Source organism: Rhincodon typus, chromosome 3 (genome assembly GCF_021869965.1).
Source record: "Rhincodon typus isolate 14 chromosome 3, sRhiTyp1.1, whole genome shotgun sequence".
Lineage (NCBI taxonomy): Eukaryota > Metazoa > Chordata > Chondrichthyes > Orectolobiformes > Rhincodontidae > Rhincodon > Rhincodon typus.
Window position 1 is genome coordinate 73,765,421 of NC_063334.1, and position 24,221 is coordinate 73,789,641.

General features: G+C 41.7%; 1 protein-coding gene across 1 annotated transcript in view; it reads right to left on the minus strand.

Annotated features, from left to right (window-relative positions):
- camk4 (calcium/calmodulin-dependent protein kinase IV) overlaps positions 1–24,221 on the minus strand; it is a 102,485-nt gene that overhangs the window by 9,480 nt on the left and 68,784 nt on the right. Inside the window, exons 6-9 of the mRNA XM_020529373.2 lie at positions 17,367–17,457; positions 13,511–13,585; positions 8,464–8,539; positions 8,062–8,188 (exon numbers count right to left, since the gene is read on the minus strand). Coding sequence (XP_020384962.1) covers positions 8,062–8,188; positions 8,464–8,539; positions 13,511–13,585; positions 17,367–17,457 — 369 coding nt within the window. The remainder of the gene's footprint in view (positions 1–8,061; positions 8,189–8,463; positions 8,540–13,510; positions 13,586–17,366; positions 17,458–24,221) is intronic.

The window sequence follows — 24,221 nt, forward strand, 5'->3', positions numbered from 1 at the left end:
GCTGATCACTAATCTTTCCTCCACTGCAGTCGGTGTGGCCATAGCTGCAGTCCACCACTCATTCGCTACCTCTCCTTGGAATTGTAGGCTCTCTTTTACAGTGAGAAAGGACAGAGTTATGAGTGTGAGAAGTGAACTTCTCTCTAAGAATTGAAGATGAACATTTGAGGAGGGTATATGCGAGGAATGTGTATGAGAGGGCAGTAGGACAAGAGTAAATTTTAATGTTGTCTGTTGAACTGGAGATTTGAGGATGAAGTTGGTGTGTATGCATAGTATGTGCTAAGAAAATAAATCAGTCAGAGGAATGCCATGCTGGATAAGATTAGTGGAATGAGACAGTAGAAGCTTTCAACTGAATGGTCTACACTACTCATCCTGTTAGATGTGGCACCAGGCCCTGAGCACCTCACTCTTACTGGTCACCACCTCTGCTATTTGTCTGTTCGGTGAAGCTGTGTGGCCACCTGCTGCTGGCATCATGGAAGTAGACTTTTTCTCTGGTACTGACTGTGTGCATCATGACCTCCAAGGATGAGTCTGAGGAATGAGGGGACATGGGGAAGGGGTGGGGGAGGGCATTTTTCCACAGCTTGACATCACATATCAATCCTGCAGCTGTTTTCTTCTTCCCATAATTCAGAGTTCAAACAGTGAAAGATATAGGAAGATCATGTGGACACAATAAGTCCATCAAGGGATTGCTAGACTATTTTGGGTATATCAAGACCAAGGTATTGTAGAATTAGCAACCAGTGGAGGTCAGTGACGATACAGCTGAAGAGTGAAAAGAATACACTGAAGGGCAAGTCCTAGATTATTGGAGTTTCTGTAGGATGATGTTAAAAAGGACAATGAGATCATTAAAAGTTCTCATGTTGACAAAGATTATTAAGCATCTTAGTGGCTGTGGGGTGAGGGGAGGACAGATATAAACATGATTGTCAAAATGGAAATAGGCTATGGCAATGGTGGATTGGACATGGGGTTTGAAGCTCGGATCAGCTCAGAATTAAATAGACACTAATGTTGCTCATTAGCTGGGCTTACCCTGAGCAAACAACTAAGCAGAGAGGTGTATTTAGGGGCTAAATGTCAATATTACTGACCAGAGTTGAATGGGATAGCAGTGTTCTTGTCAATGATAAGTCAGACAGCATAGTCACAGTCGCAGATTTGAGGGTGGTGGCACAGAAGTAGAGATTAATACAGTAAACATGTAAATAGAAACTAAACAATACTTAGAAATAGTGTTTATGTGAGACAGTATGCATATAGAGTGCTGAAGGATGAACGACAGGTCATACAAAAGCAAGTGTATAAAGTAGAAAAAGATATTGTTTTTAATAATTTATACTTGGGAATGTGGGCGTTGCTAGGTGGGCAACATTTATTGACCGCCTCAATTGCCCAGAGTGATTAAAAGTCAATCACATTGCTGTGGGCCTGGAGTCACATGTAGGGCAGAGCAGACATCAGTGAACCAAACTGGTTTTTACAGCAATCAACAGTGATTACACAGTTGCAATTAGACTAGCTTTTTTGATCATTCCAGATTTTGATTGAACTCAAATTTCACTATCAGCAATGATAGGATTTGAGCCTATGCCCCAAAAATATTGACTTCAGATTCTGGATTACTAGCCCAATGGCATCATCAGTTCCCTGTGGATTGCTGGAGTTATAAAGCAATGGTATGAAAGGTGCAAATGGAACCATGTAAAGAAGGGTAGTGGAGAAAGATTTGATAGTCAACTATAAATATTGATGCAATGTTGTCGAGGACAGAGAACGCATTAAAGGCGAAATTATCGCTGGTGGCTCATCGTCGGTTTTGTGAGAGGAATGGAAGCCAGACTGAAAAGAATTGAGAGGTGATGTTGGACAGTTCGAACACAGCATTTTCACCCAGTCTCTTCCGAGGTGAGTGTTTTGAAATAACTCTTAGTGCTGGATTTTCAAAGTCTGAAATAATGTTATTGACATTTTGAAGAGACTATTAATGGAGTTTGTTTTTGTAAGATGCCCCTACCTCCCCAATACATTTTGGGATTTAAAAACTTTGCTAGTTTCACAAATGTGCTTTTTTTCACTATCAAATCTCTGAATTAGATTTTTTGAAGTCTTATTTTAAATCTACACAAAGCTCTGGCTGCCATAGAGTCATACAGCATGGAAACAGACCATTTGGTCCAACTTGTACATGCCGACTAGGTTTCTCAAACTAAACTAGTCCCACTTGCCTGTGTTTGGTCCATATCCCTCTAAAGCTTTCCTATTCACGTACCTGTCTTTTAGATGATGTAACAGTACCTGCATCTACCACTTCCTCTGGCAGTTCATTCCACACATGAACTACTTTCTGTGTGAATATGTTGCCACAGATCCCTTTTAAATCTTTCGCTTCCATCTTAAAATTATGCCATCTGGTTTTGAACACCCCTATCCTAGGGAAAAGACCTTTGCTATTCACCTTATCTATGTCCTCATGATTTTATAAGCCTCTAAGGTCACCCCTCAAACTCCTTTACTCTAGGGAGAAATGTTCAGCCTATACAACAACTCCTTATAACTCAAAATGTCCAGTTCTGGTAATATCCTTCTAAATCTTTTCTGTACCCTGTCCAATTTAATACTATCCTTCCTGTAACAGGGTGGCCACCTGAACTGCCAGTTATCTCTGGTGCTAAATTACCTTCTGCCAAAGCAGAAAATATCCTTAAATGGCAAATAAGCAGAATTATCACATTCTTACCATCAAAATATGTAAATAGTGACCTCCGTCTTGGTTTTCTTCAAACAGCACATCATCCTGTGCAACACTACAGAGGATTGAATAGTTTTCTTTCTAAAACACATAATTTCTTGGCACAGTAGATGTGTGACAGTGGGACAAGTTCATCTTTAAAAGAGTCTTGCGAAAGTTAAAATTGCACAATTCAGAATTCAACAAACATTTGTTCTTAAATAGTTCTTCCTCCTTGAAGTGGCTTGCAGGATATGTTTCATATGTGCCTGAAAGATTGTGAAGAATACAGTCTTGAAAAAGAGAGTTCTCTCTAACAAGCACCGTGAATGCACAAACAGGATGTTCTCTATTAGAAAAGCATAGTTTTTTAAAAATTTAATCTAGTTTTCCAATCAACCAGTTCAGAGATATTATTACACACCTCTGAAGCAGGTGGGACTTAGACTTGGGCCTCTTGGTCCAGAGGTAGGAGCACGACCACAGTGCTACAAGAGGGCCTATTTTTACTTATATGACTCCCAGCTCCTTCTTCACAATTAGTTAATAGTCTCAACTGTGTCACAGAAGGCAAGAACAGATTAAAGACCATGGCACTTGCCCATGTCACCTCGATCGCTTAAACACAGGTGGCTTTTGAACCTGGGAACAGGATGCTCACATGCTCAACAGAGATGGCACATGAGTCTCAAGGAAAATTTTAAAAGGGCATTGATACTCAAGAACAAAAAGTAATTAAGTAGCATTTGAGAGTGCATTCAAATCTGCATTTATTAGTATTTAGGCCAGATATATTCCAAGCAAAACATATGGGTGTTACTGCCTTACGTCTCACTTCCAGTCATTATTGGTTATACAGTCATAGAGTCATAGAGATGTACAGCATGGAAACAGACCCTTTGGTCCAACTCGTCCATGCTGAGCAGATATCCTAAATTAATCTAGTCCCATTTGCCCACATTCCCTTTAAACCATTCCTATTCATGTACCCATTCAATGACTTTTAAAAGTTGTAATTGAACCAGACTCCACCACTTCCTCTGGCAGCTCATTCCAGACGTCGCATTGCAAAACATAACTTTACTTCTTTGAGATTCTTTAATTAAATAGAAACCCTCAAATCTATCAGGCGCGCTTAGCCCAAGATCCACAGCATAGACTGTTTGAAGAATCCAGTAATCACTTGTGATTTATGCCATAGAATTACATTAATGCCTGAAATTATTTAGTTCTTAATTTCATTTCTTAAAACAATGGATTGTGGAATTAATGCACAACCATGGGCTTACAGTATTGCTGATCAGAATTTTCTTTGTTATTGTTAGATATGTGTCCTCAATTAAGCTAAACATGGAATATTACTGTACAAAGCTATAACTGTATTCTTTTGACCCACTTGTCAAACTGCTACTCATGCACATACCAAAGCAGGAGTCGGTCTGTCTTTCCAAAAGCTGTTCATTTTTATGTCTTTGTTCACTACAAACACGCAATTACTCTATCCCCTTCCTAATCCAACGCCTACCCTATCCCCTGGGAAAAGGACACACCTCTGGAACAGGTAGGATTTGAACGCTGGCCTTCTAGCTCAGAGGTAGAAACACTAATGTGTCAGAACAGCCTTCTAGCACATGATCCTCCTTTTATACTTTCTAAGTAAGCTGTTCAAAGATGTTATTACATACCTCCTGAGCAAATGGGACTTGAACCCATATCTCCTTGCTCAGAGGTAGGGGTAGGCAATGGCCTAGTAGCATTATCGCTAGATCATTAATCCAGAAATTCAGCTAATGTTTGGGGGACCCAGGCTGGAATTCCATTATGGCAGATGGTGGAATTTGAATTCATTTTAAAAAATCTGGAATTAAGAATCTACTGATGACCATGAAACCATTGTTGATCGTCGGATAAACCCATCTGATTCACTAATGCCCTTCAGGTGAGGAAATTTGCTATCCTCGTCTGGTCCGGTCTATATGTGACTCCAGACCCACAGCGATGTGGTTGACTTTCAATTGCCTTTTGAAATGGCATAGCAAGCCATTCAGTTGTACCAATTGCTACAAAGTCTCAAAGGAATTGGACCAGACAGATCACTTGGCAAAAACCTAGGCACCAAAAAAGACAACGGCAGAAATAGCCCTGTCAACCCTGCAAAGTCCTCCTTACTAACTTCTAGGGGCTAGTGCCAAAATTGGGAGAGCTGCCTCACAGACAAGTCAAGGAACATACTCACGGAATCATACCTTACAGACAATATCCCAGACCCCACCATCACCATTCCTGGATATGTCCGTGGTACCCACAGGTAGGACAGACCCAGCAAAGGGGGCAGGACAGTGGTATACAGTCAGGAGGGAGTTGCCCTGGGAGTCCTTGACATTGACTCCGGAACGCATGAAGTCTCGTGGCTTCAGGTTAAACCTGGGCAAGGAAACCTCCTGCTGATTACCACATACCATCCTCCCTCAGTTGATGAATTGGTATTCTTCCATGTTGAACAACACTTAGAGGAAGCACTGTGGGTGGCAAGGGCACAGTACAAAATGTACTCTGCATGGGGGATTTCAATGTCCACCACCAAGAGTGGCTCAGCAGCAGTGCTATAGATCGAGTTGGTTGGATCCTAAAGGACACAGCTGCTAGACTGGGTCTGCGGCAGGTGGTGAGGGAACCAACAAGAGGGAAAAACATACTTGACCTCATCCTCACCAATCTACCAGCTGCAGATCAATGTGTCCATGACAGTATCAGTAAGAGTGACCACTGCACAGTCCTTACGGAGACAAAGTCCTGCCTTTACATTGAGAATAACCTCCATCGTGTTGTGTGGTACTATCACTATACTAAATGGGACAGACTTTGAACAGATCTAGCAACTCACGACTGGGCATCCATGAGGCAATGTGGGCCATCAACAGCAGCAGAACTGCACTCCAGCATAATCTGTAACCTCATTGCCCACATATCCCCCAGTCAACCATTACCATCAAGATAGGGGATCCACTCTGTATCAACAGAGAGTGCAGGAGGGCATGCTAGGAGCAGCACCAGACAAACCTGAAGATGAGGTGTCAACCTGGTGAAACCACCAAACAGGGTTACTGGCATGCCAAACAATATAAGCAGCAAGTGATAGACAGAGCTAAACGATCCCATAATCAACAGATCAGATTTAAGCTCTGCAGTCCTGTCACATCCATTCGTGAATGGTGGTGGTCAATGAAACAACTCACTTGAGGAGGAAGCTCCACAAATATCCTCATTTTCAATGATGGAAGAGCCCAGCACATAAGTGCAAAAGATAAGGCTGAAGCTTTTGCAGCAATCTTGAGCCAGAAGTGCCGAGTGATGATCCAACTCAGCCTCCTCCAGTGGTCCCTTACATTACAGATAACAGTTTTCAGCCAACTCAATTCACTCCAGTGATATAAAAAATAGTTGGAGACACTAGAAACTGCAAAGGCTACGGGCCCTGACAACATTCCGGCAATACTAATGAAGACTTGTCCTCCAGAACCTGCCACTCCCCTAGCCAAGCTGTTCCAATACAGTTACAACACTGGCATCTACCGGACAATGTGGAAAATTGCCCAGGTATGTCCCTTACATAAAAAGCAGGACAAATCCAACCCAGCCAATTATCGCCACATCAGTCAACTTTCAATAATCAGTAAAGTGATGGAAGGTGTCATCAACAGTGCTATCAAGCAGCACCTGCTCAGCAATAACCTGCTCAGTGACGCCCAATTTGAGTTCCGCTAGGGCCACCCATCTCCTGACCTCTTTAAGGCTTTGGTTCAAACATGGACAAAAGAGCTGAATTCTAGAGGTGAGGCAAGAATGACAGCCCTTGCCATCAAGGCTGCATTCGACTGAGTGTGGCATCAAGCAGCCCTAGCAAAAATGGAGTCAATGGGTCAAGGGGGCAAACTCTCCAGTAGATGGAGTCATACCTAGCATATAGGAAGATGGTTGTGGTTGCTGGCTGTCAGTCATCTCAGTTCCACGACATCTTTGCAGGAGTTCCTCAGGGTAGTGTCCTAGGCACAACCATCTTCAGCTGCTTCATCAATGACCTTCCTTCCCTCCCAAGGTCAGAAGTGGGGATGTTTGCTGATGATTGCACAATGTTCAACACCATTCACGACTCTTCAGATACTGAAGTAGTCCATGTCCAAATGCAACAAGATGTAAACAATGTCCAGGCTTGGGCTGACAAGTGACAAGTAACATTCACGCCACACAAATGCCAGGTTATGACCATCACCAATAGGAGACAATCTAACCACTGCCCCTTCAATGGTGTTACCATCACTGAAACCCCCACCATCAACATCCTGGGGGTTATCATTGACCAGAAACTCAACTGGACTCACCACATTAACACAGTGGCTACAGCTGGTCAGAGGCTAGGAATACTGTGGCGAGTATCTCACCTCCTGACTCCCCAAAGCCTGTACACCATCTACACGGCACAAGTCAGGAGTGTGATGGAATATTCCTCACTTGCCTGATTGGGAGCAGCTCCAACAACACTCAAGAAGCTTGACACCATCCAGGACAAAGCAGCCCACCTGATTGGCACTATATCCACAAGCATCCACTCCCTCCATCACTGGCGCCGGAGCAGCAGTGTGTACTATCTACAAAATGCACTGCAGAAATTTAAAGATCTTCAGACAGTACCTTCCAAATCCACAACCACTTCCTTCTAGGAGGACAAGGGCCGCATATAGATTGGAACTCCTCTACCTGGAAGTTCCCCTCCAAGCCACTTACCATCCTGATTTGGAAATATATTGCCATTCCTTCACTGTTGCTGAGTCAAAATCCAGGAATTCCCTCCCTAATGACATTGTGGGTCAACCCACATGAGGCAAATTGTAGTGGTTCAAGAATGCAGCTCACCACCATCTTCTGAAGGGCAACTAGGGATGGGGAATAAATGCTGGCCCAGCCAGTGATGACAACATCCCACAAATGAATGAATAAAAAGTACCTCTGCACCCGACCTAGCCAATACCAGCCCTTAAATTAGAAGAAAATCTATTCATTTTTTTAACAATCAACCTGTTCAAAGATGTTATCACACACCTCTGGAGCAGTTGGGACTTAAACCCAAGCATCTCAGTGGAGGGGTGAGGACACTGCCACTTTACCACAAGACGGCCCCCAAACAAATGCTGAAATGGAAAAAAACTGCTTATTAAACCAGCCCGTAAGTATTTGTGTTCTAATGAGAATAAGTTGCTCCCTATCAACTCTTGAGAATGTCTCTGAGCAGAATCTTTTACAATATGGTCACCACTTACCAAATCCTTTGCATTAAGTGAGACCTCATCCCACCAGGGGGAGACAAAGTCATAGTCACAGTTCAGGATCCTCTTGTACATGTATTGATCTCCTCTCTCATCATAGAATGGTTCAAAGCCACACAGTCTGACAAGAGAGCAAAAAATTGTCAGAGGACAGTTGTCCTGCATGTTGCTAAGCTTTATGAATAAAAACAGCATAGAATCTTAGAATGGTTGCAGTTTCCTTTAATTTGCTGCTATTTTGCACCATGGTGTTTGCATCAGATGTTTTTACAGTACTAAATTCCTACTGCTGAAGTACATAAATTAATTTTTCAATAAAATTGCTATATTCAACTAATAGAACAGATGAAATCATGGAATAATAAAATGTTCAATGTTACATTTGCAGATTCTTACAATATGTAGGTGATGACTCCCACTGACCACATGTCAACTTCTGGTCCATAGGCACAGCCTCGTAAAATTTCAGGGGCTGGGTGAAAATAACAAATTAAAGTGAGGCTTAAAAAAGGCAAGCAAACACCAAGTGTAATACCAAAACAATCCTATTTAGCAAATGTTTATATAAAAATGCAATGCAAAAATTTTGGGAACACTATCATAAGCAAATTCCCATCCAAATTATATACACTCTAACATGGATGTATACAGCTGCTGTTTCTTTGTCACTGGTCAGAGTTCTGCAATTTTCCCAAATATTTTCTACTCAAAGGTTTTAGAGTAGATATGTAGCTCGGGTTGTGGATGTTGTGGTTGGTTGGTTCGTCGAGCTGGTTTGTTGTTTTTCTGCAGATATTTCAATACCCTGCTGGGTAATGTCACAAGTGCAGCATCCAATGAAGTTTGTTGTGTTTTCCTGCCTGTTATTTAAACTCTGGTGTCTGTCGGGCTGGATTACCTCACTTCCGGTTTTTCTTCGCAGTGGAGTGTATATGGGGTCAAGCTCTATGTGTTTGTTGATGGCTTTCTTCACGGAGTACCAGGCTTCTAGGAATTCCCGTGCTTGTGTCTGCTTTGCTTGTCCCAGGATCTTGGTGTTGTCCCAGCTGAATTGATAGTTCTCCTTATCCATGTGGATAGAGATGAGTGAGTATTGGTCGTGTCTTTTTGCAGCCAATTGACGTTCGTGTATCCTTGTGGTTAATTTCCTTCCTGTTTGTCTGATGTAGTGTTTGTCACAGTCTCTGCAGGGAATCTTGTATATGACCACTGATCTTGTCCACTGTGGGCAGTGGGTCTTTGGTTCGGGTGAGCAGTTGTCGTAGGGTTGATGTGCACAATGTCATATACAAGGAAATTAACAACAAGGGTACACAAACATCAGGGTTGGCCAGGATATTGCCCTTCCCTAGTTGCCCTTGAGAAGATGGTGGTGAGCTGCCTTCTTGAACTGTTGCAATTCATGTGCTGAAGGTAGACTCACAATGCCCTTAGGTAGGGAATTTCAGGATTTTGACCCAGTGAAACTGAAGGACGGTGATATATTTCCAAGTCAGGATTGTGAGTAGCTTGGAGGGGAAATTGGAGGGTGGTGTTCCCATGCATCTGGTGCCTTTGTCCTTTAGACGGTAGTCATAAAGTTATACAGCACAGAAACAGTGCCTTCAGTCCAACCTGTCCATGCCAACCAGGTTTCCTAAACTCAATATTTCTTCATTCGGCCCATGTTCCTCTAAACTTTTCTCATCCATGTATCTGTCCAATTGTCTTTAAATGTTATAACTGTACTCATCTCTACCGCTTCCTCTGGCAGCTTGTTCCATGTATGCACCACTGTGTGTGTGAAAAAGCTGCCCCTCAAGTCCCTTTTAAATCTTTCCACTCTCACCTTAAACCTACGCCCTCTAGTTTTGGACACTGTCCCCCTCAGGAAAAGACCTTGGCTATTCACCTTATCTATGTCCCTCATAATTTTATAAACCTCTATAAGGTCACCCCCTAGCTTCCTATGCTCCAGGGAAAAAAATTCTCAGCCTATCCACCACTCCTTATAACTCGAACCTTCCTGATAATATCCTTGTAAATCTTTTTTGCTCCCTTTTCCAGGGCAACCAGAATTGTATGCAGTACTCTAAATGTGGCCTTACCAATGTCGTGTACAGCCATAACACAATGTTCCAACTCCTGGACTCAATGTTCTGACCAATGAAGGCAAGTGTACCAAACACCTTCTTCTCCACCATCTACCTGTGGCGCCATTTTTAAGGAACTACTATCTGCACTCCTAGATCTCTCTGTTCAACAACACTCCCCAGGGCCCTACCATCAACTGTGCAAGTCCTGCCCTGGTTTGTCATACCAAAACACAAGACCTCACATTTGTCTAATTTAAATGCCAATGGCCATTCCTTGGCCCTGTTGATCAAGACCTTGTTGTACTCTTAGATGACCTTCTTCACTGTCCACTATACCACCAATTTTGGTGTCATCTGCAAACTTACTAACCATGCCTCCTATATTCTCATCCAAACCATTTATAGTAATGGTAAACAAGTGGACCCATTGGTCACAGGCCTCCAGACTGAACAACAACCCACTACCACCACCCTCTGTCTCCTACCATCAAGCCAATTTTGTATCCAATCTAGCTCTCCCTGTATCCCATGTGATCTAACGTTACTAACCAGTCTACCATGTGGAACCTTGTCAAAGGCCTTGCTAAAGTCCATGCAGACAAAGTCTACCACTCTGCCTTCATCTACTGTCTTGGTCACATCATCAGAAAACTAAATCAAGTTTGAGAGACTCAATTTCCCATGCACAAAGCCTTGCTGACCACCCCTAATCAGTCGTTGCTTTTCCAAATGCATGTAGATCTATCTCTCAGAATTCCCTCCAACAACATACCCACTTTAAAGTTTTTTTTTGAGAAGATTTGTAGCTCAGGTTGTGGATGAGGTTGTTGACTTGCTCGCCGAGCCAGTGTGTTTGATTGCAGATGTTTCGTCACCATGCTGGGTAACATCATCAGTGCGCCTCCGGTGAAGCGTTGGTGTTCTGTTCCACTTGTTTTTTATATGCTCAGTTTGCCAACCATCCCAGCAAATCGAGGCATATAAATAACAAGTGGGACAGAACACCAACCTACCCACTACTGACATCAGGCTCCCTGGTCTCTAGTTCCTAGGCTTTTCCTTGCAGTCCTTCTTAAATAATGGCACAATATTAGCCACCCTCCAGTCTTCGGGCACTTCATTCTTGGCTGTTGATGATACAAATATCACTGTTAGGACACCTGTGATTTCTGCCCTAGCTTCCCAAAATGTCCTGGGATACATTTGATCAGGGCATGGAGATTTATCCACTTTTACATGTTTTAAGACCTCCAGCACCTCCTCTTCTGTAATGCGGACTCTTTTCAAAAACACAATATTTATTTTCCTGGGTTCCCTAGCTTCCATACAATTTTCTCTATGATAAATACTGATGCAGAATATTCATTTAGGACCTCAGTCATGTCTTGTGGTTCCACACATGGATAGCCTCATTGATCTTTAAGGGGCCCTATTCTCTCCCTAGTTACTCTTTGCCCTTAATATCCTTATAGAATCTCTTTGGATCTCCTTAACCTTATCTGCCAAAGCTATCTCATGTCCCCTCTATATTCTCCTGATTACCCTCTTAAGTGTACTCCTATACCCCTTATACTCCTCAAGGGACTCACTTGATCCCAGCTATCTATATCTGACATATGCCTCCTTCTTTTTCTTGACTAGAGCCTCATTATCTCTAGTCATCCAGTGTTCCCTACTCCTGCCAGCCTTGCCCTTCACAGGAGCAGGAACATGCTGTACTTGAAATCTCACTTTTGAAAGCCTCCTACTTTACCTGTGAACAGCTTCCACCAGTCAACTTTTGAAAGTTCCTGTCTAATACCATCAAAATTGGCCTTGCCCCAATTTATAACTTTAACTTGTGGACCAGGCCTAGCCTTTTCCATAACTATTTTAAAAATAATAGAATTATGGTCAATGGTCCCAAAGTGCTCCCCTCCTAACATCTCAGTCACTTACCCTGCCTTATTTCCCAAGAGGAGATTGAGCTTTGCCCCTTCTCTAGTAGGGCCATCTACATTGAGAAAGTTTTCTTGAATACACTTAATCAATTCCTCCTATCCAAGCCCTTAACACTATGGCAGCCCCAGTCTATGTTTGGAAAGACAAAATCTCCTACTATTACAACGTTATTATTCTTACAGTCATCTGAGATGTCTCTACATAATTGTTCCTCAATTTCCTGCTGACTATTGGGGGTATTCTATAATGTAATCCCATCAAAGTGATCACACCTTTCTCATTTCTCATTTCCAACCATATCGCTTCACTGGATGATTCCCCCAGGAATATCCTCTCTAAGTACTACCGTGATGTTTTTCCTAATCCAAAACATTACTCCCCCTCCTCTCTTGCCTCCCCTTCTACCCTTCCTATAGCATATACATCCCGGAACATTGAGCTACTCCTCCTGTCCTTCCCTGAGCCATATTTCTGTAATAGCTACGATATCACATTCCCACATTCCCACTATTGCACTCAGTTCATCTGCCTTACTTGTCAGGCTTCTTGCATTGAAATAAATGCATTTTAATTTATCAGTCTTCACTTCTCCTCTGTTATGCTCTTGCCTGCCTTGTTTGTTTATCTCACAGTCTTTAACTTCTGTACCAGCTTCAACCTTCTCTCTTGCCTCACTCTGTCTTAGGGTTCCAACCCCCGGCCAGACTAGTTCTCCACCAGGATTTAGGTTCCCCTCTAGTTCTGGTGCAACCTGTCCCTCTTGTGGAGGTCACTTCCGCCCCAGAAGAGATTCCAATGATGCAAAAATCCGCAGCCCTGCCCACCCCCCAACCCGCACCAGCTCCTCAGCCACGCATTCCACTGTCCTATCCTCCTATTCGTACTCACACTAGCACATGGCATCAGGAGTAATTCAGAGATTACTATCCTTGAGGTCCTGCTTTTTAACCTCCTGCCTAACTCCCTACATTCACTCTGCAGGACCTCATCCCTTTTTCTATCTGTGTCATTGGTACCAATCTGTACAGCAATCCCTGACCACTCATGCTCCCTTTTGAGAATCTGCTGCAACCACTCCAAAATGCCCTTCACCCTGGTACCAGAGAGGCAACACATCATCCTGAAATGTTTCCGTGTTAAGAAATTTCTGCAGTGCACCTTATAGGTAGTACACACTACTACTACAGAGCATCAGCTGTGGAGGGAGTGGATGCTTGTGAATGTAGTGCCAATCAAGCAGGCTATTTTGTCCTGGATGGTGTCAAGCTTCTTGAATATTGTTGGAGCTGTACTCAGGCAAGTGGGAGGAGAGTCAGGAGGGGAGTTACTTGCAGCAGGATTCCTAGCCTGTGGCCTGCTCTTGTAGTCGCAGTATTTATATGACTAGTTTCAGTTTCTGCAATACATAAACAGCTTCTGGAAGTTACCACAGTATCCTGGTGTTCCACATATAGTCTTCATGGTCACTTGATCTTCTGTAATCTTGGAAAGTCCAAAGTCAGCTGAAAAAGGGGAAAAAGAAAGCACTGTTTTATCTTCCTTATCAAATTTATTTTTCTCCGGAAAGATTAAAGATGAACTTTATGAAATTGTTTCCAAAAAGAGTTCTGAATGATAAGTGTCTGGGGCATTCAATAATTAAGACCTTTCTTTCCTATAGCTGCAGTAATGGGATGAGTTCAAGCATTGGTTGATACATACATCTGTCAAACAAGTATTCATTGAGATCTGTCAGTTTTCCTTAGAAATACATTTTAAAAAACTAACTCAGTTCACCTCTTTTAATAAAAAAATAGCCTTTGTGCAATGGCACAGTGTCTAGGATAAACTTGGAAATTAACACGTATGTGTTAAATTTAACAAATAATGGACTCGAATAATTAAACATTAATCAGTTTGAATTGCAAAGTCCAAAGTGGGCAGTAATTGTGATCTGGGTACAATTCAAATCAATAATGTAATCAAGGTGTTCAGCAGACACAATTAAGTTCCAGAGAGAAAACTGGGTGATTTTTTACCTGTTATCTCAACCCAAGATTTTACAATACCAAAGTAATTGATAATAGGTTACCTGTAATCTTTTACTTCAAGTAATTTTATTATTATCATAACATTTTATTTAGACTTGTTAAATCATGTTTAACAGCAGTGATCAATAAAGCCTCAGAGGGTTGAAATTGCAATAAATTACTTTCAAGGCTAAATTCACATAATATTGGTGATCTGCCAGCATTTGTCATGCCTACACAGGTAGATTATCTGATTGATGAATTCAATTCCTCTACAATTGATAAAGAGCTAAGAGGAATAGGACTTATGAATCACCCTTTATGGAGATCCTTGACCATACATTTGTGCTGGGATGTCTTTGGGGAGGGAATACACTTCAGAGGTAGGCACTGCAGGAGATCTGGAAAGCCTTATCTCCCCTTCCAACTCCAGCCTGATTTATCTCGTGCTCTTTTGCGCTCTCTTTCTCTTTTCGTAACATAGATATTTCTTAAAAGTCCAAAACGTCAAAATCACATTTGATCGGATTAGATTCAGGCACGAATTATACAATAAATGGTAGAACCCTTAGGAGCATTGACATTCAGAGGGATATTGGCGTATAGGTCCACAGATCTCTGAAAGTGGCAACACAGGTGGATAAGGTGGTCAAGAAGGCATACAGCACGCTTGCCTTCATTGGCTGGGACAATTTAAAAGTTGGCAAGTTATGTTACAGCTGTATAAAACCTTAGTTAGGCCACATTTGGAATATTGCATGCAGTTATGGTCACCACACTACCAGAAGGACGTGAATGCTTTGAAGAGGTTGCAGAGAAAGTTTACCAGGATCTTGCCTGATCTGGAGGGTTTTAGTTATGAGGAGAGGCTAGATAAACTCGAATTGTTGTCACTAGAAAGATGGAGGCTGAGGGGCAACCTGATAGAGGTCTACAAAATTATGACAGGCATAGATAGGGTGGATAGTCAGAGGCTTTTTCCCAGGGTGGAAAGGTCAACCACAGATTCAAGGTGAGAGGGAGAAAGTTTAGGGGAGAAGTGTGGGGAAAATTTTTCACACAGTGGATAGTGGGTGCCTGGAATGTACTGGTAGTGGAAGTGAAGGAAGCAAGCACATTAGCAAAGTTTAAGGCATATCTTGATAAACACATGAATAGGAGGTGAACAGAGGGGTAAAAACCATGAATGGGCAATGAGTAGCGAGTCTAAATAAGGACTAGGAATCGGCAGGCTTGGTGGGCTGAAGAGCCTTTTCCTGTGCTGTATTATGCTGTATTTTATTACTGTACGAACATCCTCATTCCTTAATAATGGCAGAGCCCAGCACATCAACGTAAAAAACAAGTTTCAGCCAATTCATATCATATAAAATAATGAAGGCACTGGATGCAGTAAAGGCTCTGGGACTTGACAATAATCTGCTTATAGTACTGAAGACTTACAGAACTAGCTGCATGCCTGGTGAGTTGCTCCTGCTCAATGACAATACCAGCATCTACCCAAAAACCTGGGAAATTGCCTCAGTGTGTACTGTCCTCAAAAAGGACAAATTTGATCTGACCAATTTCCAGCTCATTCGTCTATTCGCAGTCATCAACAGGGTATCATTGATGTCATTGACAGTGCTATAAAGTGGCACTTACTGAGCAATAACCTGCTCAACAAATGTTGGTTCAATTCTGTCGGCTTCAGATTTCATTACAACCTTTGTCTAATTACAGAGAAAACAGCTGAATTCAAGAGGAGACATGAGGATGAGTTCCATTGTCGTCAAGGCAGCATTCATCCAATTGTGGCCTCAAAGAGCTAATGGGAATTACATAGGAGTCATATCTTGCAGAAAAGAAGGCTAATCATCTCCATCTGATGCCATCGCTGAGGAGTTCCTCAAAATAGTGTTCTGGATCCAACCATCTTCAGTTGGTTCAATGATTTTTACTCCATTATAAGGTCAGAAGTAGGGAATGGTTGCTGATGATTGCCTAGTTTCAACATCATTCATGTCTTCTCAGATATTGAAGTTGTCCACAGCCACATGCAACAAGACTTGGACAATATTCAGGTTGGACTGCAAAGTGCCAAATTCATGCCACTCAAGTGCTAGACAATGAGCAATTCCAACAAGACCAAATCTAACCATCTCCCACTATTAACATTCTAGAGTTTGCCATTGACCAGAAAGTAAACTGGACCAGGCTATAAACAAAAGGTCAGTCTTGCAATTCTGTGGGGAATAACTTACTTCTTGTCATCTTAATGGCTGTCCACCATTTACTAGCAATGTAACGAAATACTTTTCTCCATTTGCCTGAATAGTTACAGCTAAGGGAATTTATCTGAAGAAGCAGACACACCTGCAAAAGTCCTGTGTGGGATTCAGGAATAGCAGCAGCAAGGTTAAAAGAAGCAGTGACAGGAGACAGATTCCAGAAACAGACAGACCAGTGCCAGAACTCTTGTGGAACTCAGGAAATGTGGCAGTGAAGTTAAAAAGAGAAGCAAGTGCAGAGGGGTCCCAAAAACAGACAGAGAGGGTCGATGCTGTGTGGTATTCGGGAGAAGTGGCAGTGAGGTCAAAAGGAACATTGAGCATAGACAGATCCCAGAAAAAGACAGTTAAAACAAATCAACAAAATCCAAGCGTGAAACCACAGGACAGCAGGTAGGTAATTGGTGGGCATTTCTCTTGTTTTGTGTAACTGAATATTGATTTGAGACCCTAAGTTCAACTTGAAAACTTTATGTAGGTAGTTAATATTTTAGAACTTAAAACTAAATTTCTTCATTTGATAGTGTTAAGAGGTTCTGATGGCTTGTTTGACATAAACAAGGATGAGATTTTCCTAGTCCATACTTTCTGCTTTCTAATTGCTGGGTTAAATGTTGTACTTCAACCAGAATTGAGTTACACTTGCCACACTTCTCCTATTTGGGTAAATACAAAATAAATTTGCCGATCATTTCTGATGTGATTGTGACAGACTCTGCTAATTTATGTTTTTCTAAAAAATATTCAACTAACATCCTCTTTAAAACATTTGTTAAGTGATTAAATATTATGCATTTTTCACATTTTTGAACTGAACGTGGAGTGTTGTTTCAATACGTTTAAATTGGCCACCACATTATACAATAGTACTTTTCTGTACTTAATAGCTTAGTAATTTTCTTTGCAAGAAGGAAAAGCAGTGAGACAATTTTTGACCAAAAATGTCATTTGTCTTTTAGGGTTTCGTGCAATTGTAGAAGGTGATAACTATGTAGACAACTCACCTATTTTTAACAATGCATCTGGAGTAGGAGAAGCATAGAGAAGATTTTCAGGTTTGAGATCACGATGAACGATTCCATTTTCATGCAGGTACTAAACAAAAAACAAAGGAATACACAAGGAAATGAGTACAGTTACTAACAGCTTAGACATGACACTCCATTAATATCCATGAGCACTACAATGATGTGGTTTCATATTTGATCCACTAACTGACATGGTGAATAAACATTCATTTAGAACACATCTTTGCCAGAGTCAAATAGTGATAATCATTCGTGTTCACATGAACTGAATGCTGTACTTTAAAGAAATTACACAAATCCTTTGCGAGCTAAATTTTCTCTATTTCTGTGATGTAACCAGACTTTGCAGGATCTATAAGTTAATAAATGCAGTACAAAACTGACTTCTGAACTGTGCTATAACCAGATTATTCTCTTACAGTTTCTGCATAAATATTTTGAGGGTGTGGTAATGTAAAAGGAAAAACACGAAAACAAGGTGGTTGTGCAGAACAGACATCTATAAAACAGTATATTATTTCTCAATGAAGACTTTTCCTTCTGTCAAGTAACACCATTATAATTTTAGGTTGATAACCTGATAACATGGTAGATTACATTCTCTTGCTGTCACAATTATGGACAACTGAGCAACTAAGTTAATGGCCGTAGATACAGTGGATGGTAGAAATAAATGGCCGGATTTTCCAATAGCTAGAAAGTCATTATTCCAGAATAGATAGATGGTAGTTGTACGCGGAGACCCTGCAAATTCTCACCCTAGTAGACTTAAGGAATTGCCAGGGAAATTGAAGACTCCACAGGGAAGTTCCTCTACATCTGAACACCTCTGAAAGTATCCATTTAAATCAGAGAATTTGGAGGGTTCCAATGAAATTAAGTAAACAGTTACTCAGGAAAATTTAGACTATTACATACATTGTCTAACTCCTGAGTAACTATTAAACTAACCTCATGCTTACTTTGTATACTCCCAAGTATACCTCCCCACAGCACTTACAGCCCCAAGTCCTATTTCACAACCTCACTCTTTCCCTGGAACCCAACACCCCTTCTCTGCTTTGGATCCCAGAGTCCTCTTCATCCGCTCAAGATCTGTTGCCCCTTCCTACACTCCAGACATACACCCCCTACCCTGCTCTACACCTGTCCTCTTGACCCACTCCACACAGTCTTTCTGTGTTGCATGACAAGAAATTGCAGCTTTTTAAAAAATTCTTGAATGGGACACAGGCATCATTGGCAAGGCCAGCACTTGTTGCTGTTCCCAAACACTCTTGAACTGAACGGTCATTTTAGACGGCAGTTAAGAGTCAACCACATTGCTGTGGATCTGGAGGCATATGTAGGTGAGGACAGCAGATTTCCTTCCCTGAAGGGCATTAGTGAACCATATCAGTTTTCACAACAACTATAGAAAACTAAATTGTCACCATTAGGTTACCTTTTAATTACAGATTTTATTGAATTCAAATATCATCATCTCCCATGTTAGGATTTGAGCCCATGTCCCCAGAACATTATCCTGAATAACTGGCCCAGTGACATTACCAGTGTACTACAGTCTTCCCTAAAATAGAGGGGACTATCTTTGCCATGAACTAAACAGTGAACAGCTGAAGAGAAGGAACATGAGGTGGAAGAGGAGGAACTGAAAACGGGAGACAAGTAACTCTCTGTTTGGGCTGTATCTGAAGAAAATGTCCAAATATGAGACCAGTAACCTCAAGCTCAATTTCCTATTTGCTAACTGTCACATGCCTTACCTTCCCTCTGTCACTAGCCATCATATTGTCTGCTTGGCTACAATACAAAACTATAATCCACCACAAAATAAATATTCCAAAACACATTTATAAATGAAATCCTACTCTTTGTAAACATAAGTCAACTTTGAATATGTCCTTAATGCTTGTCTTTGGCTGTCGTAGTGATCCTACTTAGTGCTATGGCTGTAACATGGTTGGTAAAAGGTTTCTGGAGGAGATGGAGGATGAGCTTTGAAGGTTAAGCAGTTCTGTGGCAGGAAGGCCTGGCAGCAGACTGCACCACTACAGCATGACAGACAGCAGGGGCACTGGTGGAGAGGTAAAGGTGGGGGATGAATATTGTCTCTCTGAAAGAGGACTGCAGCTTCTTGGAACCAATGCCATTCACCCAAAGTGGTGCTTCATCAGTCCTGCAATTTGTAGGAAGACAACAGGCCACAGTATGAGTGGAAATTCTTGTCTGTCCAATGATTTGTTATTGACTACACTTTGGAGATACCTTAACAGTGTACCTTCTAGAGAAGCACACAATCAGACAACAGATTCCCAATCTTTATGTTTAACTGCAGACATGGGGGCTCCAGGAGTTGCTGTCAGTTTCATTTGACAGTTTTACCATCACTACCACCACAAAATGCTGGTCATTACGTGCATTAGTGTTTGACAGCTTTAACATGGTCACTATGATCATCACTATACTTTATTTTCCAATTAGATAAAAAATTCAATCTCTATGATTTTTGGTGATTCAGATTCAGCCTTTCACATCTGAGAATTTGACAAAGCATGAGACAATTCAAACTGAACATCTCGGGAGCTAACCAAGACAATGCAAAAGTAGAATTGACTATTTGACAAGCCGGTTTGTCCTTAAAGCAGAATTTTTGAGTTCAATGGTTTGAGCATGTTGCTTCTTTAACCAGAAATCAATGGTCACATAGGAAGAAATGTGATGCCATTATTTCAGATGAAACTAATTTTTACATCAGTTGCACCTCCAGAGAGAGATTAATCAGATTGCACTCCATAATCCGTCAAGTTGTCCCCAGAAAATCAATGCTCTTGAAATTGCAAGCCTATTTAATGCCAAGCATCCCACTAGTATATTACATGGGTTGATTAGAAAACCAACTCATAAGTATTAGACTAGCACATAGAGTTGAAAAGAAACAGCTTGCAAAAATATACATGAAAATTATGCATATTAATATAAAATACATGGGGATTCTCATTTCCTCAGATACGTACAGGAATTAATGACCTTATCCAATAAACTAGCTATAAGACTGACACTGTCTACTTCCTAAACTCTGTTTCAATGTCACCCAAGGCTGAAAGACAAAGGTATGGCCGGATGATCACCAATAGGTCCTTCACCTATCAGGGCTACAGGCTGTTACTGCAAAAACAGCAATCTGCCTGACCTTGACAGGAACGCTGTCAATCCTATAAAATTCTTCAACTGTCTACAGAAAGTTAATCATTTCTAGAGAACTGTGTTATCAACAGTGATAATCCCAGTGATAATTGAATATAAAGCAATAAGAAGTCAATCTGAAATAATTTAAGAAACAATTTGAAGACTTGACAGAAGGCTTGAAAGTTTTTCATGGCTGCCAAATGGCCCACAGTCCCTTGGCTGAGTTATGTGTTTATTTGTGGCTTGTAATTCAGAAGAGAGTGTGAAAGGGAGAATTGAGTTATGTGAATGACGGGCTAAGTTTAACAGAAATCAGCTAAATTTCATTTTTGGTGAGTTTCCTGAAGCTTTTCTCTCTGCAAGCCAGAGATGTTTTTCTCACAGTATCATCCCAAATTCACCTCATTAACAATGCACCATGCTCCCATGGCATCTTGCTTGTTCTATTCTCCCACTTGTTGAAGGTGCAAGTTCTTGCTACGGCCAGCATATCTCGGGATTCCTGGTACCAGTGCCATCTTTGAACCCCAGCACTGACTGCCCAGAGGTGGTCTTCAGCACACACGTAGTGCGACAGCAACCACGAACCAATACTTCTCAGGGCACAGAAGTAGCATGGCTGACAGGTTCTCACAGATCCAACTGCATATTTTGACATACATAACTGTTTAAGCATCAGTCCATTTAGCTTACCTGTCCTTAGCCACATCTCATCTTACATCCCTGTTTAAGTCAGTGCTATTTTTTTCTAACCAATCCCTAGTGTAGCCCAGCATTTTTTCTTTGATCAGTGTGGGACCATCTCACACAGGAAAACCTTTAAAAGGTTTCAAAGCAGTCACTTTTATTCACCAACAACAAAAACAAATGGAAAAAAAACAGAAGCTTCTCAGAACAGAAACAACTTCCTTGCCTTTCATGCAGCAATAATTTTACAGTTACTGAATGATCACTCCTCACAGCTCTCATCCACTGGAAGTGAGTGACAACTAAGTCCTATCTGGCTTGTAGAGCCTGACGCTGCTGCATCCTATTATGCATAATATTATGTTCCTCCTACCTCCATCACTGTTTGTCATCATCATTCTCCTCAGAACCTCTTTGCCCTGTCAATATAATGTATGTATAATATATTACATCCTGGACCTGTAATAAATCAGCTATGTTGCAAAGCCTAGTGCTTGGGCTGCAGCACTGATGTCGTCATGAGATGAAACGATGTGATCTGGCATAAATGGCATCAGTAATAGCCTTGATACATTTGTGAGTGGATGACTGAAAGATGTCTGACAGGCTCCAATGGCTCCTTGGAAGAAGTCTGTTGCATATAGATATTTAACGCAGTTTTCAGCTTGACAGCCACTGGGATGGAATGGCCACTCCTTCACGTCACAGTCCCATTCCAGCAGCTGGTATAGCTCTCTGTCAGTGTCCCAGAAAATCTTCAGTGTGAGATAACACTCTGCCTCACTTATCTGGTGGAAATGGCATTGATGAAAATAGACTCTGGCTCTTCTGTACCCCGAGAAAATCTTCAGTTGTGACCTCTTCATGTGGAGGCTGTTCAGCAGTCATTGGAAGATGCATCTGGTCCTGAGCTTGGTAGCACATCTGTTCCTCATCCATTTCCCTGTGTTTCGTTTCAGTGCAGCAACACCAATGATAACCCCATGCCACACATGGTTTAGCAATGATCCATCAGCCACACTTGTACTGAGTCTGTGGGGGAAACATAAAAAATACAGCAAGTGCTTAGTAATGTGAGCAGTCAGCTTTTGCATCACTCACAAATGAAGGTTTAACATAGACCTCCATACAGAGAGACACACAGAGGATTCTGACAAGGAGGGCCAGGGAATTTCTCTACATGGTACTTTGACATAGAGACTTTAGTTTGATGAATGAAGCTCCAGTTAAGTCGCAAAGAAACAGCAGGAGTTTGTAAACATTGCATGAATACTGATATCTTTTGTTCCTGGCCTCATGTTGTCATGTTTTCTGTTTTCTTTATTTGTTCATGGGATGAGGACATTGCTGGCTAAGCAGCATTTATTGCCCATCCCTAATTGCCCAGAAGGCAGTTCAGAGTCAACCACATTGCTGTGGGTCTGGAGACCAGGTAAGGATAGCAGTTTCCTTCCTTAAAGGACATTAGTGAACCAGGTGGGTTTTTCCCAACAATCGACAATGGATTCGCAGTCATCATTAGACTCTTAATTCCAGATAGTTATTGAATTCCAATTCCACCATCTGCCGTGGTGGGATTTGAACCCAGGTTCCCAGAACACTATCTGGTCTCTGGATTAACAGTCCAGTGACAATACCACTAGGCCAACGCTTCCCCTGAAGAATACTTAACAATTGTTGAGAGGAATCAGTTTTGAGCTCTTGTGCAGCCTATCAGGTCTGCTAGCTTTGCACAAATGCCTCTGTTAAGGTCACCTGTGATTACTTCGGCACAGATGACAATCTTCAACTGGCAATGGTAAATGACAAGATTAATTCTGAACAACATTTGCTCTCCACACAGTCAGACACTGCATACATTTCACATTCACATGCTGTGATCACAGATTACAACATGTTCACTGCAAGTGTATGATTAATGCAACTGCCCCTTGAAGAGGCTCCCATCACTCAGAAATAAATTGCATTTGTTGGGACAGAAAAAAAACACTGATTCTGCCCACATGATGTGGTCACAGTCATTTTCCAATTGCAGTTCGCATTCAGGAGTCTAGTGAATTTGACAACATAGTATGCACTTGCAAGAGTGAGTCACAGGGTCAGACTGGGAATCAGGGAGCCTTGCTGAACCTCCAAATCCTTTTCTTCCTGATACTCCTACTCAGGTAGTGCTGAGCTGCTTATTAACCAGCTGAAGTCTTTGGGGTGGTAAGGGCACCAACTGTAGGAAGGGAGTTCGAGGCCGCTGACCCAATAAAAGGCAGGGAATGGCAATATCCGTGTGTGGCATGGAAATGAACTTACAGGTGTCAATATTCCCTCATTTCTGCTGCTCTTCTTCTTTGAAAAGTGGATTTGTAAGATATTGTCTAAGAAGCATCATTATTGAATTACTATCAAGTATCTTGTATATGATACGCACTGCTGCCACTGTGCACTGGTGATGATGGAAGTGAGTGGTGAAGGCAGTGAATGGGGTGCCAATCAAATTGGCTGCTTTGTCCTGGATAGTGTCAAGTCACTTGAGTGTTGTTGGGACAGTCATACCCAGGGTGTTCACAGTGGGGAGAATTCAGTAATGGTAATGTCATTGAAAGTCAAGAGATGATGGTTAGATACTCACCATTACCCGGTACTTGCGTGGCATGTGTTACTTGCTACTTATGCTGTATGATGTCCAGGTCTTGTTGCATATGGGCCTAGAGTGCTTCAATACCTGAACGGTTCTGAACATTGTGCAATTATCAGTGAAGATCCCTTCTCGTGACCTTATGAAGCAGCTGAAGTTAGTTGGGCCTTGAACAGTATTCTGGGGAACTTCTCCAGTGAAGTCCTCGGATTGAGATGATTGACTTCCAGCAACAAACATCTATATTCATTTGTACCATGTATGACTCTAACCAGCAGAACGTTTTCCTCCAAATTCCCACTGAATCCAGTTTTGCTAGGGTTTCC